The sequence below is a fragment of the Muntiacus reevesi genome, chromosome X (assembly GCF_963930625.1).
Source record: "Muntiacus reevesi chromosome X, mMunRee1.1, whole genome shotgun sequence".
Lineage (NCBI taxonomy): Eukaryota > Metazoa > Chordata > Mammalia > Artiodactyla > Cervidae > Muntiacus > Muntiacus reevesi.
The window spans coordinates 45,202,944-45,222,983 of NC_089271.1; the positions used below are offsets into that span (position 1 = coordinate 45,202,944).

Below are 20,040 nucleotides of genomic sequence, written 5' to 3' on the forward strand. Positions count from 1 at the left end.
GTGCATGGGATAATTTCCAGGTTTTCTATAACGTTCCATGCATCTGTATTTCTAGTTTTGTGCCGGTACCACACTGCTTTGATGACTGTAGCTTTGTAGTATAGTTTGAAGTCAGGGAACCTGATTTCTCCAGCTTAATTTTTCTTTCTCATGATTGCTTTGAATATTACAGATCTTTTTTGTCTCCATAGAAATTTTAAGATTTTTTTTGTTGTTGTTCTAGGTCTGTGAAAAATGCCATTGGTAATTGATAGGGATTGTGTTGAATCTGAAGGTTGCCTTGGGTAGTGTAGTAATTTTGACAATATTGATTCTTCCAATACATGAACATCTGTTTGGGTCTTATTTTTTTTTTAATTTATTTATTTTTTAATTGAAGGATGATTGCTTCACAGAATTGTGCTGGTATTTGCCAAACATCAACATGAATATTTGATTTCTTTCATCAGTTTCTCATAGTTTCGAGGAATACAGGTTTTTTTTCCCCTTAGCTATGTTTCAGGTCAGTCGCTCAGCCACGTCTGACTCCTTGCGACTCCATGGAGTGCAGCATGCCAGGCCTCCCTGTCTATCACTGACTCCCAGAGTTTACTCAAACTCACGTCTATTAGTCGATGGTACCATCCATATGGCTCATCCTCTGTTGCCCATTCTCCTCCTGCCCTCTGTCTTTCCTAGGTATGTTTAGCCCTAGGTATTTTATTCCTTTTGATGTGATGGTAAAAGGAATTGTTTCTTGAATTTCTCTTTTTGATCTTTTCATTTGTTGTTCAGTCACTCAGTCATGTCCATGGCTTTTGGACCCCATGGACTGCAGTATGCCAGGGTTCCATCCTTTACTCTCTCCCAGAGTTTGCTCAAACTCATGTCCATTAGTCAATGATGCCATTGCCCCTTTGGAGTCCTCCCGTCCTCAGTCTTTCCCAGCATCAGGGTCTTTTCCAATGAGTCGACTTTTAGCATCAGGTAGCCAAACTATTGGAGCTTCAGTGTTAGTCCTTCCAATGAATATTCAGGGTTTATTTCCTTTAGGATTTACTGGTTTGATCTGTTTGCTGTCCAAGGGACTCTCAACAGTCTTCTCCAGCACCACAGTTCAAAGGCATCAAGTTTTCAGTGATCAGCCTTTTTTTATTGTCCAGCTCTCACATTCTCACATGACTACTGGAAAAACCAAAGCTTTGACTATACAGACTTTGTCAGAAAAGTAATGTCTCTGCTTTGTAATACACTGTCTAGATTTGTAATAGTTTTTCTTCCAAGGAGCAAGTATCTTTTAATTTCATTGTTGCAGCTGCCATCCACAGTGATTTTTGAGCCCAAGAATATAAAGTCGTTACTGCTTCCATTGCTTCCCCATCTATTTGTCATGAAGTGATGGGACCCAATGCCATCATCTTAGCTTTTTGAATGTTGAGTTTTATGCCAGCTTTTTCACTCCCCTCTTTCACCTTCTTCAAGAGGCTTTTAGTTCTTCATTTTTTTCTGCCATTAGGGTGGTGTCATCTGCATATCTGAGGTTATTGTTATCTTTCCCAACAATCTTGATTCCAGCTTGAATTTCATCCAGCTTGGCATTTTGCATGATATACTCTGCATATAAACTAAAATAGCAGGTGACAATATATAGCCTTGGTGTACTCCTTTCCCAATTTGGAGCCATTTTGTTGTTCCATGTTTGGCTCTAACTGCTGCTTCTTGACCTGCACACAGGTTTGTCAGGAGGCAGATAATTTGGTCTGGTATTTCCATTTAAGTATTTTCCACAGTTTGTTGTGATCCACACAGTCAAAGACTTTAGCATAGTCAATTAAGCAGACATATATGTTTTTTCTGGAATTCCCTTGTTGGTGTATAGAAATGCAACAGATTTCTGTTGCATATGTATATTAATCTTGAAACCTGCAACATTATCTGATTCACTGGTGCATTCTAGAAATTTTCTGGTAGCATCTTCAGGCTCTTCTATGTATAGTACCATATCATCTGTGAATAGTGACAGTTTAATTTCTTCTTTTCCAATTTGGGTTCCCTTTGCTTCTTTTTCTTCTCTAAGAGTCGACATCCTTGTCTTTTTCCTGATCTTAGAGGAAATGTTTTCAGCTTTCACCATTGAGTATGATGTTAGCTCTAAGTTTGTCACATATGGCCTTTATTGTATTGAGGTATGTTCCCTCTATGCCCGTTTTCTGGAGGGTTTTATCATAAATGTGTTCTGAATTTTGTCAAAAGCCTTTTATGTATCTATTGATATGTATATTTTTTATTCTTCAGTTTGTTGATGTTGTGTATCATGCTGATTGATTTGCAAATATTGAAAAATCCTTGCATACCTGGGCTGAATCCTGTGATCATGGTGCATGGTCTTTTTAAATGTATTGTTGGATTCAAATTGCTTGTATTTTGTTGAGGATTTTTACATCTATGTTGATCAGTGATATTGGCCTGTAATTTTCTTTTCTTTTCTTTTTTTGGGGGGTACCTCTGTCTGGTGTTGGTATCAGGGTTATAGTGGCCCGATAGAATGAGTTTGGAAGTATTCCTTCCTCTGCAATATTTTGGAACAGTTTCAGAAGATAGGTGTTAACCCTTCTCTAAATGTATGATAGAAGTCACCCGTGAAACCATCAGGTTATGGACTTTTGTTTGCTGGGAGTTTTTATTTTTATTTTTTTAAATTTATTTTGTTATTTTTATTCTTTTTCCATTTATTTTTATTAGTTGGAGGCTAATTACTTTACAGTATTGCTGGGAGCTTTTAAATCACAGTTTCAATTTCAGTGTTTGTGATTGGTCTGTTCATAATTTCTATTTCTTCCTGGTTCAGTTTTGGGATTTGCACCTTTCTAAGAATATGCCCATTTTTCCAAGTTGTCCATTCTGTTTTCATAGAGTTGCTCATAGTAGTCTCTAATGATCCTTTGTATTTCTCTGGAGTAAATTGTAACTGCTCTTTTTTCATTTCTAATTTTATTGAGTTGGGTTCTCTCCCTTTTTTCCTTGATGAGTGTGGCTAAAGTATTATTGGTTTTGTTTATCTTTTCAAAGAACCAGCTTTAAATTTCATTAATCTTTACAATTGTTTTCTTTGTTCCTATTTCATTTATTTCTTCTCTGATGTTATTTCTTTCCTTCTGCTAACTTTAGTTTTTGTTTGTTCTTACTCTAGATATTTTGGGTGTAAGGTCAGGACTTTTATTTGAGATTTTTTTGTATTTCTTCAGGAAGATTGTATGCTATAAATGTCCCTCTTAGAACTGCTTTTGCTGCCTCCCATAGGTTTTGGACTGTTGTGCTTGTTTTTAATTGCCTCTAGGTATTTTTTTTTTACTTCCTGCTTGATTTCTTCAGTGATTCTTTAGCTGTTTAGTATCATATTGCATTTTTATAATTTTTATTGTAGTTTCTTTCTAATCTTATAGCGTTGTGACAAGAAAAGATGCTTGATGTGGTTTTAATTTTCTTAAATTTACTGAGGCTCACCTTATGGCTCTCCATGTGGTCAATACTGGAGAATGTTCTGTGTGCACTTGAAAAGAATGTATAGTCTTCTGCTTTTGAATGGAAAGTTCTATAAATATCAATTAAGTCCATGTGATCTAAAGTTTTATTTAAGCTCTGTGTTTCCTTATTAATTTTCTGTCTGGATGCCAATGTGATTTAGGATGGGGTTTTTGTCCACACCAACAATGTGATTTATGGTGGGGGCTCTGAGTTACCTGGTATCAGTTCATCTTCTGAGGGGACTGTAGACAAGGATCAGCCACAAGGGCAGTGATAAAGCTCCAACAAAATCTTTAGAAAGTTGAGTGTGCTTTCCTGGCTGGCAATAATCCATGCATATTGTCACATATTTATTTTGGAAAGTAACATTGTCCTCACTCCACAGGAATAGGAAAATTGAAGCTCTCTGTTTGGTACTTTCTTATACTCTGCTCTATGCTTCTTCCCTTGACTAATTTTCATCTGTATCCTTTAGGTTTCATAAGGCATGACCATGAGTATACCAATGAATTCTGTGCATCTTGTAGTGAATTATCAAACCTAAGGGTGTTATTTGGGATCCCTAGGCTCTCAATTGTTGTCAGAAGGGAGGGTTGTCTTGTGTGAACTCTTTCCCCTAACTTCTCAATTGCTCTAACATCCACAATATGGTAGAATTTTCCTTGTCTTCTGAGACTTGGTTCAAACATTTCCTTCTTCGGTAGAGATGTCTAATGTTCATTCATATCTAGTTCTCCTGCCCTTCTGAGTTTGTAGGACTTTGACAGTTTTCTGTTTCCTTAAAGTTGGATGAGGCCATATGATCAGTTCTGGCTAGAGAATTTAACTGTAAGTGAGAAACAATCTAGGGCTCTCTCTTCAGCTGTGGTGATTATAGAACTACATCTTGAGATGGAGGTGTAGCAAGGCAGAAGAAGCCCGTATCATGTACTATCACATGGGTGATAGCTGCTCTGTAAAGTCACCTGGACTCAGAGCAGGATTTGTATGAGCAAGAAATAAACTCTTATATGTTAAGCCATTAAGATTCATATTGATGTATGAATACAGCACAATATTGTAAAGCAATTATCATTCAATTTAAAACAAATAAATTAAAAAAGAAAATGTATAAACAACAAGGAAAAAAAGACTTGAGGGAATATCTCTTATTGCAGTACACTAAACTTATCCTGACTGATTACAAAGATCTTCCTCAATTAGAATTAACCACTCCATATTCTGAGTGCCTTGAGGACTTCATCCATCCTTGTTATGGCCCATGTTTATAGGTTCTCACTAAACACTGAGACTGTAGGTAGAGATTTTATTTTAGTTATCTTGATATCTCTTGTGTACCAACCACAAGACCTAGCCCAGATTATATATTTAGGACATGCAAGTTGAATGTAATTCAGTTGGTTGGAAGCATGGCTGTTGTGGAGATGGACAAAGCCTCACCTAAAAAGCTGCCTTGAAGGACCTATTGGTGAGTTAAAACAGAAGTAATACAGGCTTCTGAAGGACACAGGACCACTCTATCGCCATGCACCATTCCTTTAACTCTTCCCCAATTATATGAGAAAACACTCATGGCCTACTGGAGAAAGAAGAAAGAAATGGGAGAGATGGAAGCAGAATAGTGTGCTCCTAGTGAACATGAATTTACCTCCAAAAATTCCTCTCCAACCGTGTTGGCAAACCCAGATGGTCTAATATACCTAGGACCAGGCTAAACTGTTGTACTGCAGGCAGCTGTACTTGGGGGCATGCTGAGGTCTCATTTTGTTATCCTGGACTTGATAGGTAAAGGCCTGGGCGAGCAAGGTCTATCTAACCAGCATTCTATTCTATTCAGGACAGAAGCCTCTGGGAGGCAGGGGTAAGCAGGTCAACATAAATAGGGAAATTCCAAAGGGTCCAATGGTTAAGCAGGCTAAGCAGCAAAGTGGTGGCTTCAGTGACTAAAACACTGAAGTAAGCCAAAACCCACAGCAGAGACCTTGGGCCTCCTTCTATTTACTCTTGGTACTAGAGACAAAAGGACCTGTGGTCGTAGTTATCTGTTGGAAGCCTAGACTAGAAAACTTAAAGAGATAGGGCTCTCAAGGAGAATATAGAGAGTGATACTCATTCATATGCTAGTATCAGCTCATTCCATATTCTTGTTTCCAACTCTCCTCAATCCATGTGGCACCCGGGAACACTCTAAGAGTAAGCAACTCTGAGATCAGTTTGAAGCAGATTGGGAGACGAATGATGAATAAGCATTTTATTAGGGTCAGTGTTTATTTCTTCTGGGGAAAGGCAGGTGAAGTAGTACCAGAACATACAAACCATTGTGTCTCTGCTGAGTAACATAAGATACCACACAGGAGCCTTGTGGGCAGCAAGGAGCATGTTTGTGTAGGAGACACCATGATGAAATAAACACTTTGGGGGATAGATAAATGTGTCTATTTCAGAGGAAAAAGGACTGGAAGCATTAGGAAATAGCTGGAGGTAGGGGATTCCTAAGTGATATGGATTCTGGTTAGGTTCAAAAAGCAGCTTTTAAGATCATGTGAGAGTGCACAGGGCAAGTACTGGACTTGCAGCTGCAAGGAAAAGGAGCAAAGTCAGGAATGGGTCTTTAAGACCTGTCAAAGGGTGAAGTGACATGAAGGACAGTCCTACCCATAAAGACATTTGAAGTGCCTCTGTTACGGAATCAAACTTGGTTCTTATGGCCTACTCTTTAAGATATAACATGGAAGGCCACAGAGAGCCCATGATATGCCTGGCTATAGAAAAACAGGACTGGCAGGCTAGGCTGGAATAATCTGCTCCCACCAGGCAAATTCCCTTTATTTAGCAATTGGTAAAACATACACACATAAAATAGCATGAGAGTTATGCCTAGAGGTGTCTTTTACTTCTTTTATTGAACTCCATAAATATTTTCATAAGGCTTTGTGTCATTACAACATCATATTTTTGTTAAACATTTTTTTAAACACACAACTTTGACACTTGTTTGACAGGGTCAAACAATCAGATAGAAGAAATGAAATAATAAACTGGCAAGTGCAGAGCAGCAGGGGTAATCAAAATCACTGTTGCCCATCCATCCACCCCAGCCCACCCCATCCCCAAAGCACTAAAAGATCACTATTTGGTTTCACACTAGAATTGTTAGAACTCTCTTGTTGCTGTCCTTATACATCCTTTAGAGACATACATGTAGAAGGAATGAGAGAGAGAGGGAGAAAGAAGAGTTGAGTTTCTGGGTTAGGCCATTCTATGGCAGGTTCCAAGCCTTTTGGAGAGCAAATCCAGGCCTCATTGAGGTGAGGAAAGGGGATCTCTGGACCATGCAGAAACAGAGATTTACAGATTCCTTGGGGAGAGCACTGCCGTGGGGACACAGAATAGGCTTGGATTCTGAACTCAGGTAATGGGAGCTCCCCTTGAGGCTGTCCATCACTGGTCTGCTTGCTGTCATAGGTTACAGGAATTTTCTGACCAATGGTAAACTGATTTCTTATTGTTTTCACAAGTTATTGGCATCTGATGAGACCAGTGAGTTGGGTGGGTGAGAGGTAGGTGGAAAAGAGGTGATAATCCCTGATCCTGGAGCTCTGTGTCCTGCTCCCTGTCCAGGTGAGCAGGAAGGGGGTGTGGGAGGGAGCTTGGCCAAGAGAAGTTGTAGGTCCAGGGACCTGTTCAAGCATCCCCTTTTGGTGTGCCCCCAAGCTCTGGAGAAACATGTCAAGGCCAGGCCTAATGGGAAAGAATGGAAAGTGGGAAAACAATGTACACTCAAGGGAGGCCTACACGGCCAGATATTCTGTTTGACAGGGAGGTCAATTTAGCTTCAGCACTCAGTACCAGGTTCTTTGCCAAGGGGGCTTAGTTGGGTCTTGTGCTGAGCAGTGGTGGCCAGTCCCGAGCTCTAGCCCTCTGCTCAATTCAGGCTTATCCTTGGCTTACTCCTCAAGTCTCATTTGGGTGTGGTGGAATGTGAGCTTAAACAGGTTGTTACTTGATTCCCAAGGAGGAAAAATTCCCAGACTAGACAGGGCCTGGTCTGGATCAGGAAGCATAAAAGCAGCAATCAAGCTAGCTATGTTAAGTGTCCCATTCAGCCACAGCTGCCGCTCATTAAGCTGAGGTCCTTTCAAGATGAAGTCTTCTTCTCCCACAGGGTCTAGGACAGACTCAATCTCCTCATTAGAATGGCTCTCCATAGTAGGGCCCATCTTTACTCCTTTGTACCTACCCAAGAGGCCATGTGGAGAGGAGAAATAGGGAGTACACATAGGGAGCCTGTCTCTTTGTGTGGGAAGTGTAAAGCCTGCCAAAAATGAACCTGAGGGTAGTAACTTTGCCTCAGATCCTTTCTCCACAGGGACATGTCCCCTGGGCTTCTCACTTGCTTACTTCAATTGTGGTGGGATGGGAGAATGTTGGAAATAGGGCATTCTTTGAGTTCCAGAAGTGCTTTAATTATGCTCATACCAGCAATCCTCCTGTGTAGGGGAGAGCAGGAGAAAGAAGGAAAACAGGGAGGAGGATGAAGGAGCCATGGAAGATTATCCATGCAATCTGCTAACAATGGGGGAAGTTACACCTAAGTTAGGAACTGTAAGTACATATCTTGGACTGAGGATGTCTCTTTCCATGCCCGTCTTTATTCTTTCCTATAAGAGATTACTCTCAGCCCTGGATTCTGTCTAGGTCAATAATTTGAATACAGCTGATGATCTTGGTCAGGTGAGCTCTGTTTTGACCTCTCACAGACTCTGAACAATGCTGCCTAAACAATCTGCAAATGTGAAGCAGGTATAAACAGGCTGCTGAACTGACTTCAGTGGGGAACCATGCCCTAAACCTACCTGTTACTGGAGACAGTTGAATCCCTCCTTCAAGGGGCAGAGTCTCAGCCTCTTTGCTTCTAGTTCAGACTTTTTAAGTTAGGGGAGGAAGAAGCCTAGAAGAAACCCCATAACCAAAGTGGCATGAAGAAGAGAATAACTGACCCAAACTAAACCCCAGATACAAAACTGTCATGACCCAGCAGTGCTACAACATGGGAACCCCCAGTGCTAGAAGAAGAAACAGCCCAAATGCAGAACATTTTCTGAACAAAAGTCCCTTCTAGTATCATTATTCTGACGTTCTCTTACTTCTGTTTAGTTTCAATCCCTCCACAACACCTAAAACACAGTGAAAGCAATAGAAATATTGAGCAGTTATGTCACAGGGCACAACAGAGCATGTCCAGACTGGTATGACTAGGACAGAAGATGCAGGAAAAAGGCTATTTGGGGCAACTGCAGGGCTGCAGAAACATTCGCAGATGATCAGTCGAGGGAGAGGAGAAAGGGGATCCTTCCTTTACCCAATGAGAAGTAAAAGGAAAAAAAAGAAATTCAAAACTCCCAAACTCCACCATATTAAATTAAATTCAAAAGTCATCAGCATCAGTATCATCAGGAAAGTAAAAAACAATACAACACATCTATGTTAATAATGACAAGTCAATGAATCATTCACAGGAGAGCAAAAAGATTATCTTAACAAAAAAAGAACAAATAGAAATGTAAGTTTCTGAAAGTAAAGGGGAGGGGGCAGGATAAGAACAGAAAACTTTTTAAGGGATCACGTGTTTGGAAGTCATTGGTACTTCTTCCTACCAACTACAGATTTTACTTGCCCAAAACAACAGAAAACATTTTTGGTCCTTCTGCGTGTGTGTGTGTGTGAGTGTGAGTGTGAGTGTGTGTGTGTGTGTGTGTGTGTGTGTGTGTGTGTAGTTGGATGTGTGGGTGTGTACACTCAAGACTTTGTGTGTTTTGTGTATGTGTGTGTATGCATGTGTGTGTATATGTATATATATATATAAATTTCAACAGTGCTTCTCCAAAAAAAGGTCCATCTATAAATATAATTTTATTTATTTTAAAATTATCTGCCTCCCTGTTGGTATTATTTTTTGAAGGGGGTTAACCTGCTGAAGTTTTGCCAGAATGGTGACTGGCTGCGCTTGGGTTCGGTGAACTCAAAGACCTGCGACTGAGCGATGCCATCGGGGACCAGGTATTGGCCCTGGTTTAACGGGTCCTGTGGTGGTGGGTAGGAAGGAGGAACTGAGCGGGCAGAGTTGACACCTAGAGTAGATGGGAGATCAAAGGGAAATGGTATAAATTAAGTAGCAAGGGGCTTCTCAAATCACCTAGTGCCCCATTTTTTAATCCTTATCTATATTCAGAACAGAATAGGCAGAAGCACAAAGCATATGATTCAGAATGCAAGGATGATTTCTCTATTGCTCTCAAATACCTTTTTCATTTGCTGGTCAGTGTCTGAAATTTCAACATTACAGCTTCTCTGTTTGTCTTTGTTTGATGACTTGATCCCATTACCCTGGAAGCAATGTCACATTAAGCCATCATATATCATATTAAGCCATTGGCAGGTCAGTGAGAAGGAAACATTTCTTTTCTAAAAGTGAGTATTTTGCTGGTTTTTTTAAATTCTTATTATTGTTTTCCAGCTTTATTGAGATGCAACTGACATAATATTGTGTAAGTGTAAGGTGTTAAATATGATGATTCATTACATGTATATACTACGAAATAATTACCACAATAAGGTTAGTTAACACATCCATCACCTCACACAATTACTTATGTTTGTGGAAAGAACATTTAAGAACCTCCTAAGTATACAATACTCTTAGCACCTCCTAAGTATACAATAGAGTATTGTTAACTATATTAACCATACTGTATATTATATCCCCAGAACTTCATTATATAACTAGAAGTTTGTGCCCTTTGACCAACATCTCCCCACTTTCCCCAATGTCAACCCCAAACCCTGGCAACCAGCAATCTATTTTGTTTCTGTAACTTTGCATTTTTCAGCTTGCACTTAAAAGAGACATCAGATAATATTTGTATCTTATGACTTCTTTCTTACAGCATAACTCACTAAACACCATTCATATTTCCATAAATGATAGGATTTCTTTCTTTTTATGGCTGAATAGTATACCATGGTGTTTATGTATATGTCTTTATTGGGTATATGGTTTATAAACAATCTCTCCCATTCCATAGGGAACCTTTTCATTTTGTTAATAGTTTGTCTTTTGCTGAGCAGATTTCAAGTCCCACTTGCTTATTTTTATTTCTCTGGCTTGTGCTTTAGGTGTCATATTTAAAAACGCATTGGCAAGACCAAAGTCAAGAAGTATTTTTCTCTATGTTTTCTTCTAGGATTTCTACATATGTGGGTCTTACGCATAAGTCATTAATCTGTTTTGAGTTAATTTTTGTGACTGGTGTAGTATGGGAGGGGGGTGTCGATACAGTCCTCTTCATGTAAATATCTAGTTTTCCCAATGCCATTAATAAAAGAGTAGTTTTCCCTTGTGTTTCCACCCTGGTTCAGTGGTAAAGAATCTGCCTTCAATGCAGGAGATGCAGGTTCGATCCCTGGGTCAGGAAGATACCCTGGAGAAGGAAATGGCAACCCACTCCAGTATTCTTGCCTGGGTAAGCCCATGGACAGAGGAGCCTGGTGGGCTACAGTCCATGGGGTCGCAAACAGTTGGACATGATGAGTGACTAAAACAAAAACAACAAATTTTCCCTTTCTGAATATTCTTGGCCCCCTTATAAATAGTAGTTGAACATAAGTATGGCTTTATAATTGGGCCCTCAATTCTATTCCATTCATCTATATGTTGGTTTTTAATGTAAGCACCATATTTTTTTGATTGCTATAGTTTTGCAATATAGTTTGAAACTGGGATGTATGATTGCCCCCATTTTTGTTCTTCTTTCTCAGAATTTCTTTGGTAAATTGGGGTCTTTTCTGGTTCCATATAAATTTTAGGACTCTTTTTTTTTTATCCTATGAAAAATGCCATGGAATTTGAGATAGGGATTACACCGAATATACAGATGGCTTTGTGTAGTAAAGTCATTTCCACAATATCATCTTATAATCCATGAATATATGATATCTTCCCATTTGTGTCTTCAATTTTTTTCATAAATGTCTAATAGATTTAAATGTACAGATCTTTAACTTTCTTGGTACACTTATTCTTAAGTATTTTATTATTTTGTTCTATTGCAAAGGGGGTTATGTTGGTAATTTCTCTGTGGATGTTTGTTGCTATTGAAACAAAACTGATTTTTGTACAACTGATTTTGTATACTGAAATATTACTGAATTCCTTTACTATTCTAATATTTTTACGTCTTAAGAGTCTCTACAGTTTTATATGTATGAAATCATGTCATCTGCAAACAGAGATAATTGACTTCTGACTTTAATTGCTTTTTCTTTCCTGATGACTCTGGCTAGGACTTTCACCATTATGCTGAATAGGAGTGGTGAGAGTTGGTGTCCTTCTCTTTTCCCTAATCTTAAAGGAAATGCTTTCAAACTCTTACCATTGAATATGATGTTATTAGCAGTGAACTTGTAAAAAATTGAGGTGATCATGTGACTTTTACCTTTCTCTATAAATGTGGTATATATTTATTGATTTGCATATGTAGACAATGTTTGCATCCTAGACATGAATCACACTTGATGATGGTGCATGATCTATTTACATGTTGTTGAATTTGGTTTGCTAGTATTTTGTTGAGAATTTTTGCGTCTATACTCATCAAGATTATTGGCCTGTATTACCTAGTAATATCTTTATCCTGCTTTGGTTGTGGGGTAATGCTGGCCTCATAAAGTGAGCTTGAGAGTGTTCCTTTCACTTCAAGTTTTTGGACTAGTTTGAGAAAGACTGGTATTAATTCTTATTGAAAGGTTTCATGAAAATCACCAGTGAAATAACCTGTCACTGGGCATTTCTTTGTTGGGAGGTTTGACTAATTAAATCATTTCACTTGTTGTTTGCCTGTTCACATTTTGTATTTTTCCCCAATTGAGACATAATAGAAATATTACATTGTATAAGATTAAGGTATGCAACATAATGATTTGATATACGTATATACTGGAAAAAGATAAGCACATCAAGGTCACTTAACAGCCGTCACATCACATAGTTAAAAAAGTTTTTATCTTCTGATGATAACTTTTAAGATCTATTCTCTTAGAAAATTTCAAATATACAATAGAGCCTTGCTAACTATAGTATTCATGCTATATATCACTTCCCTTGTTGTTGTTGTTCAATCGTTCAGCCATGTCTGACTCTTTTTGACCCCATGGACTACAGCACGCCAGGCTTCCCTGTCCTTCACCATCTCGCAGAGTTTCCTCAAACTCATGTCCATTGAGTTGGTGATACCACCCAATCATCTCAACCTCTGTCTTCCCCTTCTCCTCCTGTCTTCAGTCTTTCCCAGAAAGGGGGTCTTTTCCAATGAGTTGGCTCTTTGCATCAGGTGGCCAAAGTATTGGAATTTCAGCTTCAGCATCAGTCCTTTGAATGAATATTCAGGGTTGATTTCCTTTAGGATTGATTAGTATGATGTCCTTGCAGTCCAAGGGGCTCTCAAGAGTCTTCTCCAAAACCTCAGTTAGAAAACATCTATGGGGAGGGAGGTGGGAGGGGGGATCGGGATGGGGAACACATGTAGATCCAAGGCTGATTCATGTCAATGTATGGCAAAAACCACTACAATATTGTAAAGTAATTAGCCTCCAACTAATAAAAATAAATGAAAAAAAAAAAAAAAAAGAAAACATCAATTCTTCAGTGCTCAGCCTTCTTTATGGATCAACTCTCACATCCATACATGACTACTGGAAAAACCATAACTTTGACTATACTCTGTCAGCACAGTAGGCCTCTGCTTTTTGATATGTTGTCTAGGTTTGTCATAGCTTTTCTTCAAAAGAGCAAGTGTCTTTTAAGTTCATGGCTGCAGTCATCATCTGCAGTGATTTTTGAGCCCAAGAAAATAAACTCTGTCAACAGTTTCCATTGTTTCCAAATCTACTTACCATGAAGTGATGTGACCAGATGCCATGATCTTCATTTTTTGAATGTTGAGCTTTCAGTCAGCTTTTTTGCACTCCTCTTTCAACTTCATCAAGAGGCTCTTTAGTTCCTCTTAACTTTCTGCCATAAAGGCAGTGTCATCTGCATATTTGAGGTTATTGATATTTCTCCTGGCAATCTTGATTCCAGCTTGTACTTCATCCAGCCTAGCATTTTGCATGATGTACTCTGCATATAAGTTAAATAAGCAAACTGATAATATACAACCTTGATGTTCTCCTTTCCTATTTTGAACCAGTCTGTCGTTTCATGTCCAGTTCTAACTGCTGCTTCTTGACCTGCATACAGGTTTCTCAGAAGGTAGACAAGGTGCTTTGGTATTCCCATCTCTTTAAGAATTTTTCATAGGTTGTTGTGATCCACACAATTAAAGACTAGCACAAGTGATTTTTTTTTCTGGAATTCTCTTGCTTTTCCTATGATCCAACTGATGTTGGCACTTTGATCTCTGGTTCCTCTGCCTTTTCTAAATCCAGCTTGTATTTCTGGAATTCTCAGATCACATACTGTTGAAGCCTAGCTTGAAGGATTTTTAGCATTACCTTGCTAGTGTGTGAAATGACTGCAACTGTATGGTAGCGTGAACATTCTTTGGAATTGCCCTTCTTTGGGATTAGAGTGAAAACTGACTTTTTCCAGTCTTTGGCCACTCTTAGTTTTCCAAATTTGCTGGCATATTGAGTGCAGCATTATAACAGCATCACCTTTTAGGATATGAAATAGCTCAGCTGGAATTCCATCACCTCTGCTAGCTTTGTTCGTAGTGATGCTTCCTAAGGCCCACTTGACTTCCCATTCCAGGATATCTGGCTCTAGGTGAATGATCACACCATCATGGTTATCTGGGTCATTGAGGGGTTTTTTTTGTTTGTTTTTTGTATAGTTCTCCTGTGTATTCTTGCCACCTCTTCTTAATATCTTCTGCTTCTGTTAGGTCCATACTGTTCCTGTCCTTTATTGTGCCCATGAAGCATGAAATGTCCCCTTGGAAGCTTTAATTTTCTTGAAGAGATCTCTGATCTTTCCCATTCTATTGTTTTCCTCTATTTCTTTCCATTGTTCTCTTTGGAAGGCTTTCTTATCTCTCCTTGTTCTTCTCTGGAACTCTGCATTAAGATGGGAATATCTTTCAATTTCTCCTTTGCCTTTAGCTTCTCTTCCTTTCTCAGCTGTTTGTAAGGCCTCCTCAGAAAATCATTTTGTCTTGTTGCATTTCTTCTTTGAGATGGTTTTGATCACCACATCCTCTACTATGTTTAAACCTCTGTCCATAGTTCTTCAGGCACTCTGTCTATCATATCTCTTGAATCTATTTGTCACTTCCACTGTATAATCATAAGGGATTTGATTTAAGTCATACCTGAATGGCCTAGTGGTTTTCTATACTTTCTTGAATTTATGTCTGAATTTTGCAATAAGCAGTTCATGATTTGAGCCAGAGTCAGCTCCTGGTCTTGTTTTTGCTGACTGTATAGAGTTTCTCCATCTTTGGCTACAAAGAATATAATCACTCTGATTTTGGTATTTGACCATCTGGTGATGTCCATGTGTAGAGTCATCTCTTGTGTTGTTGGAAGAGGGTGTTTGCTATGACCAGTGCATTCTCTTGGGATTATTCTGTTAGCCTTTGCCCTGCTTCATTTTGTATTCCAAGGCCAAAGTTGCTTGTTACTTCAGGTATCTCTTGACTTCCTACTTTTGCGTTCCAGTCCTATATGATGAAAAGGAAATCTTTTTTTCCATGTTAACTCTTGAATGTCTCTATATTTCGACCACATTTACTGATTTTCCCTAATCAACACTCCTTGCATGTGCCAAACCCCAATCTCTTGTTTTTATGAATTCAGTTTTATTAGATTCCCCACATAAGTGAGATCATGAAGTATTTGTCTTTCTTTCTCTGCAATATTTCTTTTAGCAGAATACCTTCCAGGTTAGTCCATGATGTGAAAAAGACAAAATTTCCTTCTTTATGACTGAATAATGTTTCATTGTGTGTGTGTTTGTATACATTTATTTTATCCATTCATCTGTCAAATACACTTAGGTGGTTTCTGTGTCTTGTTTTTCAGTTGCTCAGTCGTGTCCGACTCTTTGCAACCCCATGGACTGCATCCCGCCACGCTTCCCTGTCCTTCACCATTTCCTGGAGCTTGCTCAAACTCATATCCATTGAGTTTGGAGATTGAGTGATGCCATCCAATCATCTCATCCTCTGTGTCTTGGTTACTGTGAATAATGCTGTAACAAACATGGGGTACAGAGATCTCTTCAAGATAGCTATTTCATTTCTTTAGATATATATTCAGAACTGGAAATGAATTATATAGTTCTATTTTTAAATTTTGAGGAACCTCCATATTATTTTTCATAGTAGCTGTAGCAATTTACATTCTCACCAGCAGAACACAAGAGTTCTCTTTTCTCTACATCTTTCCTAGCACTTATCAGCACTTTTCTTTTGATAACAGCCATTCTGGAAGGTGTGACATAATATTTCACTGTGGTTTTTATTTGCATTACCTGATGATTAATGATGCTGAGAAATTTTTATGTACATGGTGGCTATTGAAAAATTTTCTTTGGTAAATGGGTATTTATGAATTCTGCACATTTTTAAAATTAATTTTATTGGAATATAGTTTATTTAAAATGTTGCATTAATTTCTGCTGTATAAGACAGTCAATCAGTTATACATATACATATATCCACTCTTTTTTAGATTCTTTTCTTATAAAGGTCATTACAAAGTATTAAATAGAGTTCCTTGTGCTATACAGTATGTTCTTACTAGTTACATGTCAATTCCAATCTCCCAGTTTATCCCTCTCCTGCTGACTTTGCAACTATAAGTTTGCTTTCTATATCTGTGACTCTATTTCTGTTTTGTAAATAAGTTCATTTGTACCTTGTTTTTACATTCCACATACTAGTGATATCATATGATATATACCTTTCTCTGCCTCACTTACTTAACTCAGCATGACAATCTCAAATAGCATCCATGTCATGGATCCATCCATGTCACCACAAATAGCATTATTTCATTTTTTAAATGGCTGACTAATATATCATTGTATGTATGTACAATATCTTCTTTATCCACTTATCTGTCAACGGACATTTAGGTTGCTTCTATGTCCTAGCTATTGGAAACCACGCTGCAATGAATATTGTAATGCAAATGTCTTTTTGAATTATGGCTTTCTTTGGATATACGCCTAGGAGTGGGATTTCTGGATCATATGATAGCTCTATTTTTAGTTTTAAGGAGCCTCCATATTGTTCTCCATAGTGGTTGTATCAGTTTACATTCCCACCAACAGTATAAGAGTTTTCTCCACAATCTCTCTGGCCATCTATTACCTGTGGATTTTTTTGATGGTGGCTCTTCTGAAAAGTGTAAGCTTTGTCATTGTAGTTTTGATTTGCATTTCTCTAATAATTAGCAATATTGAACATCTTTTCATGTAATTTTTGGCCATCTGTATATCTTCTTTAGAGAAGTATCTACTAGATCTTCTGCCCATTTTTTGATTGGGTTGTTTGATATTTTCAATATTGAGCAGCATGAGATGTTTGTATATTTGGAGATTAATCCCTTATCACTCGCTTTGTTTGCAAATATTTTCTCCCATTCTGTATGTTGTCTTTTCATTTTTTTTATGGCTCCTCTTGTTGTGCGAAAGTTTTTAAGTTTAATTAGGTCCCATTTGTTTATTTTTGTTTTTATTTTCTCTAGGAGGTGGTTGCAAAAAGATATTGCTGCAAATTTATGTCAAAGAATGTTCTGCCTATGTTTTCCTCTAAGAGTTTTACAGTATGTAATCTTACATTTAGGTCATTTATCCATTTTGAGTTTATTTGTGTGTGTGTGTGTGGTGTTAGAGAACATTCTAGTTTCATTCTTTTACATGTAGCTGACCAGTTTTCCCAGAACCATTTATTGAAGAGACTGTCTTTTCTCCATTGTATGTTCTTGCTTTCTTTATTGTCGATAAACTGACCGTAGGTGTGTGGGTTTATTTCTTGGCTTCCAATTCTGTTCCACTGACCTATATTTCTGGGTTTGTGTGTGTGTGTGTGTGTGTGTGTGTGTGCCAGTTCCACTCTCTTTTTTAATAATAACTTAAAATTTTTTAGTTTATATTGGAATATAGTTGACTAACAATGTTGTGTTAGTTTCAGGTGTACAGGAGAGTGATTCCATTATACATGTATCTATTCTATTTCTGATTCTTTTCCCATTCGGATATTACAGAGTATTGAGCAAATTTGCCCATGCTATACAGTAGGTCCTTGTAGTAGCATACTTTTTTTTTTTTTTTTTTTTTGCTTACTGTACCTTTGTAGTATAGTCTGAAGTCAGGGAGACTGATTCTTCCAGCTCCATTTTTCTTTCTCAGGATGATTTTGACTCCATAGAGTCTTTTGTGTTTCCATGTAAATTTGATTTTTTTGCTCTAGTTCTTTGAAAAGTGTCATTGGTAATTTAATAGGGATTGCATTGAAATTGTAGATTGCCTTGGGTAGTATAGTCATTTTGACAATATTGATTCTTCCAATCCAAGAACACAGTATATAATTTGACCTGTGTCACCTTCAATTATTTCATTGGCATCTCACAGTTTTCATAGTAAAAGTTTTTGCCTCCTTAGGTAGGTTTATTCCTAGGTACATTATTCTTTTTGATGCAGTGGTAAATGGGATTGTTTCCTTAATTCCTCTTTCTGATTTTTGTGGTTAATGTATAGAAATGTGAGTGATTTCTGAGTATTAATTTTGTATCCTGCAACTGTACCAAATTCATGGATAAGCTCTAGTGTGTGTGTGTGTGGGGGAGGGGTAGCATCTCTGGCATTGTCTATGTACAATTTCATGTCATCTGTAAACAGTGACAATTTTTCTTCTTTTCCAAATTGGTTTACACTATTTGTTTTTATTTGTCTAGTTGGTTTAGGTCAGATTGTATTTTTTTTTTTATTTTTCTTTTTCCATGAGGTAAGGTTGTATTGCTACAGACTTCATTCTTAGAAGTGCTTTTGTTGCATCCCATAGGTTTTGGATCATCATGTTTTCATTTTCATCTGTCTCTGAGTATTTTTTTTTCTTTTTGTCTTCTTCAGTGACCCACTGGTTGTTTAGTGACATATTGTTTAGCCTCCGTGTGATTGTGTTTTTTTCCAGTTTTTTCTTATAGATAATTTCTAATCTCTTAGCATTTTTGTTGGAATGCAGGCTTTATATAATTTCAATTTTATTAAATATACTGAGGCTTCTTTTATGGCATAGCATGTGCTCTCTCCTGGAGAATCTCTCATGTGTATTCTTCTGTATTTGAATTAAATGTTCTATAAATATCAATTAAGTTCAGCTTGTTTAATATGGCATTTTAAGGCCTTTGTTTCCTTACTGATTTTCTGTGTGCATGACCAGTCCATTGAAGAAAATGGGTCGTTAAAGTGCCCCAGTATTATTGTGTTACTATCAATTTCTCACTTTATGGCTGATACAATGTGCCTTATATATTGAGGTGCTCCTATGTTGGGTGCATTCATATTTACAACTGTTATATCTTCTTCTTGGATTGATCCCTTTTTCATTAGGTAGTGTCCTTATTTGTCTCTTGTAATAGTCTTTTATTTTAAAGTCTATTTTGTCTGATATGAGTATTGCTATTCCAGCTTTCATTTCCACTTGCAAGGAATATCTTTTTCCATCCTCTCATTTTCAGTCTGTAAGTGTATCTAGATTTTAAGTATGTCTCTTGTAGACTGCATATATATGGGTCTTGTTTTTGTATCTATTCATCCAGTCTATATCATTTTGTCGAGTGTTTAAACAATTTCCATTTAAGGTAACCACTAATATGTATTTTTTATTGTCATTTTGTAATTATTTTGGATTAATTTCTGTAGTTCTTTTTTCTTTCCCTTCATCTTTTGTTCTCTATTGTTCTGATTTGATGTCTATCTTTAGTGTTTGGATTGCTTTTTCTTTCTTTATTCTTTGTTCATATCTATTACAGAGTTTTGGTTTCTCTTTATCATGAGGTTTTGATACAGCAGTCTTTGTATATACAAGATTGTTTAAAGTTGCTGGTCTCTTTCACCCTTGATAGTATACTTGTTTCAATGTTCTCTCAGAACATCCCGCCCTCACCTTCTCCCACAGAGTCCCAAAATCTGTTCTGTACATCTGTGTCTCTTTTTCTGTTTTGTATATAGGGTTATCATTACCATCTTTTAAAATTCCATATATATGCGTTAGTATACTGTATTGGTCTTTATCTTTCTGGCTCACTTCACTCTGTATAATGGGCTCCAGTTTCATCCATCTCATTAGAACTGATTCAAGTGAATTCTTTTTAATGACTGAGTAATATTCCATTGTGTATATGATCTCCAGCCCAGGTTGGATGCATGAGACAAGTGCTCAGGGCTGGTGCAATGGGAAGACCCAGAGGGATGGGATGGGGAGGGAGGTGAGAGGGGGGATCGGGATGGGGAACACAGGTAAACCAAAG

The 20,040-nt window shown here is 37.7% G+C and overlaps 1 protein-coding gene across 12 annotated transcripts in view; it reads right to left on the reverse strand.

Annotated features, from left to right (window-relative positions):
* The window catches only part of ARHGEF9 (Cdc42 guanine nucleotide exchange factor 9), a 450,802-nt gene that overhangs the window by 24,812 nt on the left and 405,950 nt on the right, over positions 1-20,040 (reverse strand). For 11 of the 12 annotated variants that reach the window (XM_065915656.1, XM_065915653.1, XM_065915651.1 and 8 more), the window contains one exon: positions 6,537-9,635. The exons of the other annotated variant lie outside the window; for it this stretch is intronic. In XM_065915656.1, coding sequence (XP_065771728.1) covers positions 9,454-9,635 — 182 coding nt within the window. In that variant the 3' untranslated portion in view covers positions 6,537-9,453. Of the gene's footprint in view, positions 1-6,536; positions 9,636-20,040 lie in introns of those variants that run through there. 12 annotated transcript variants of the gene reach the window in all.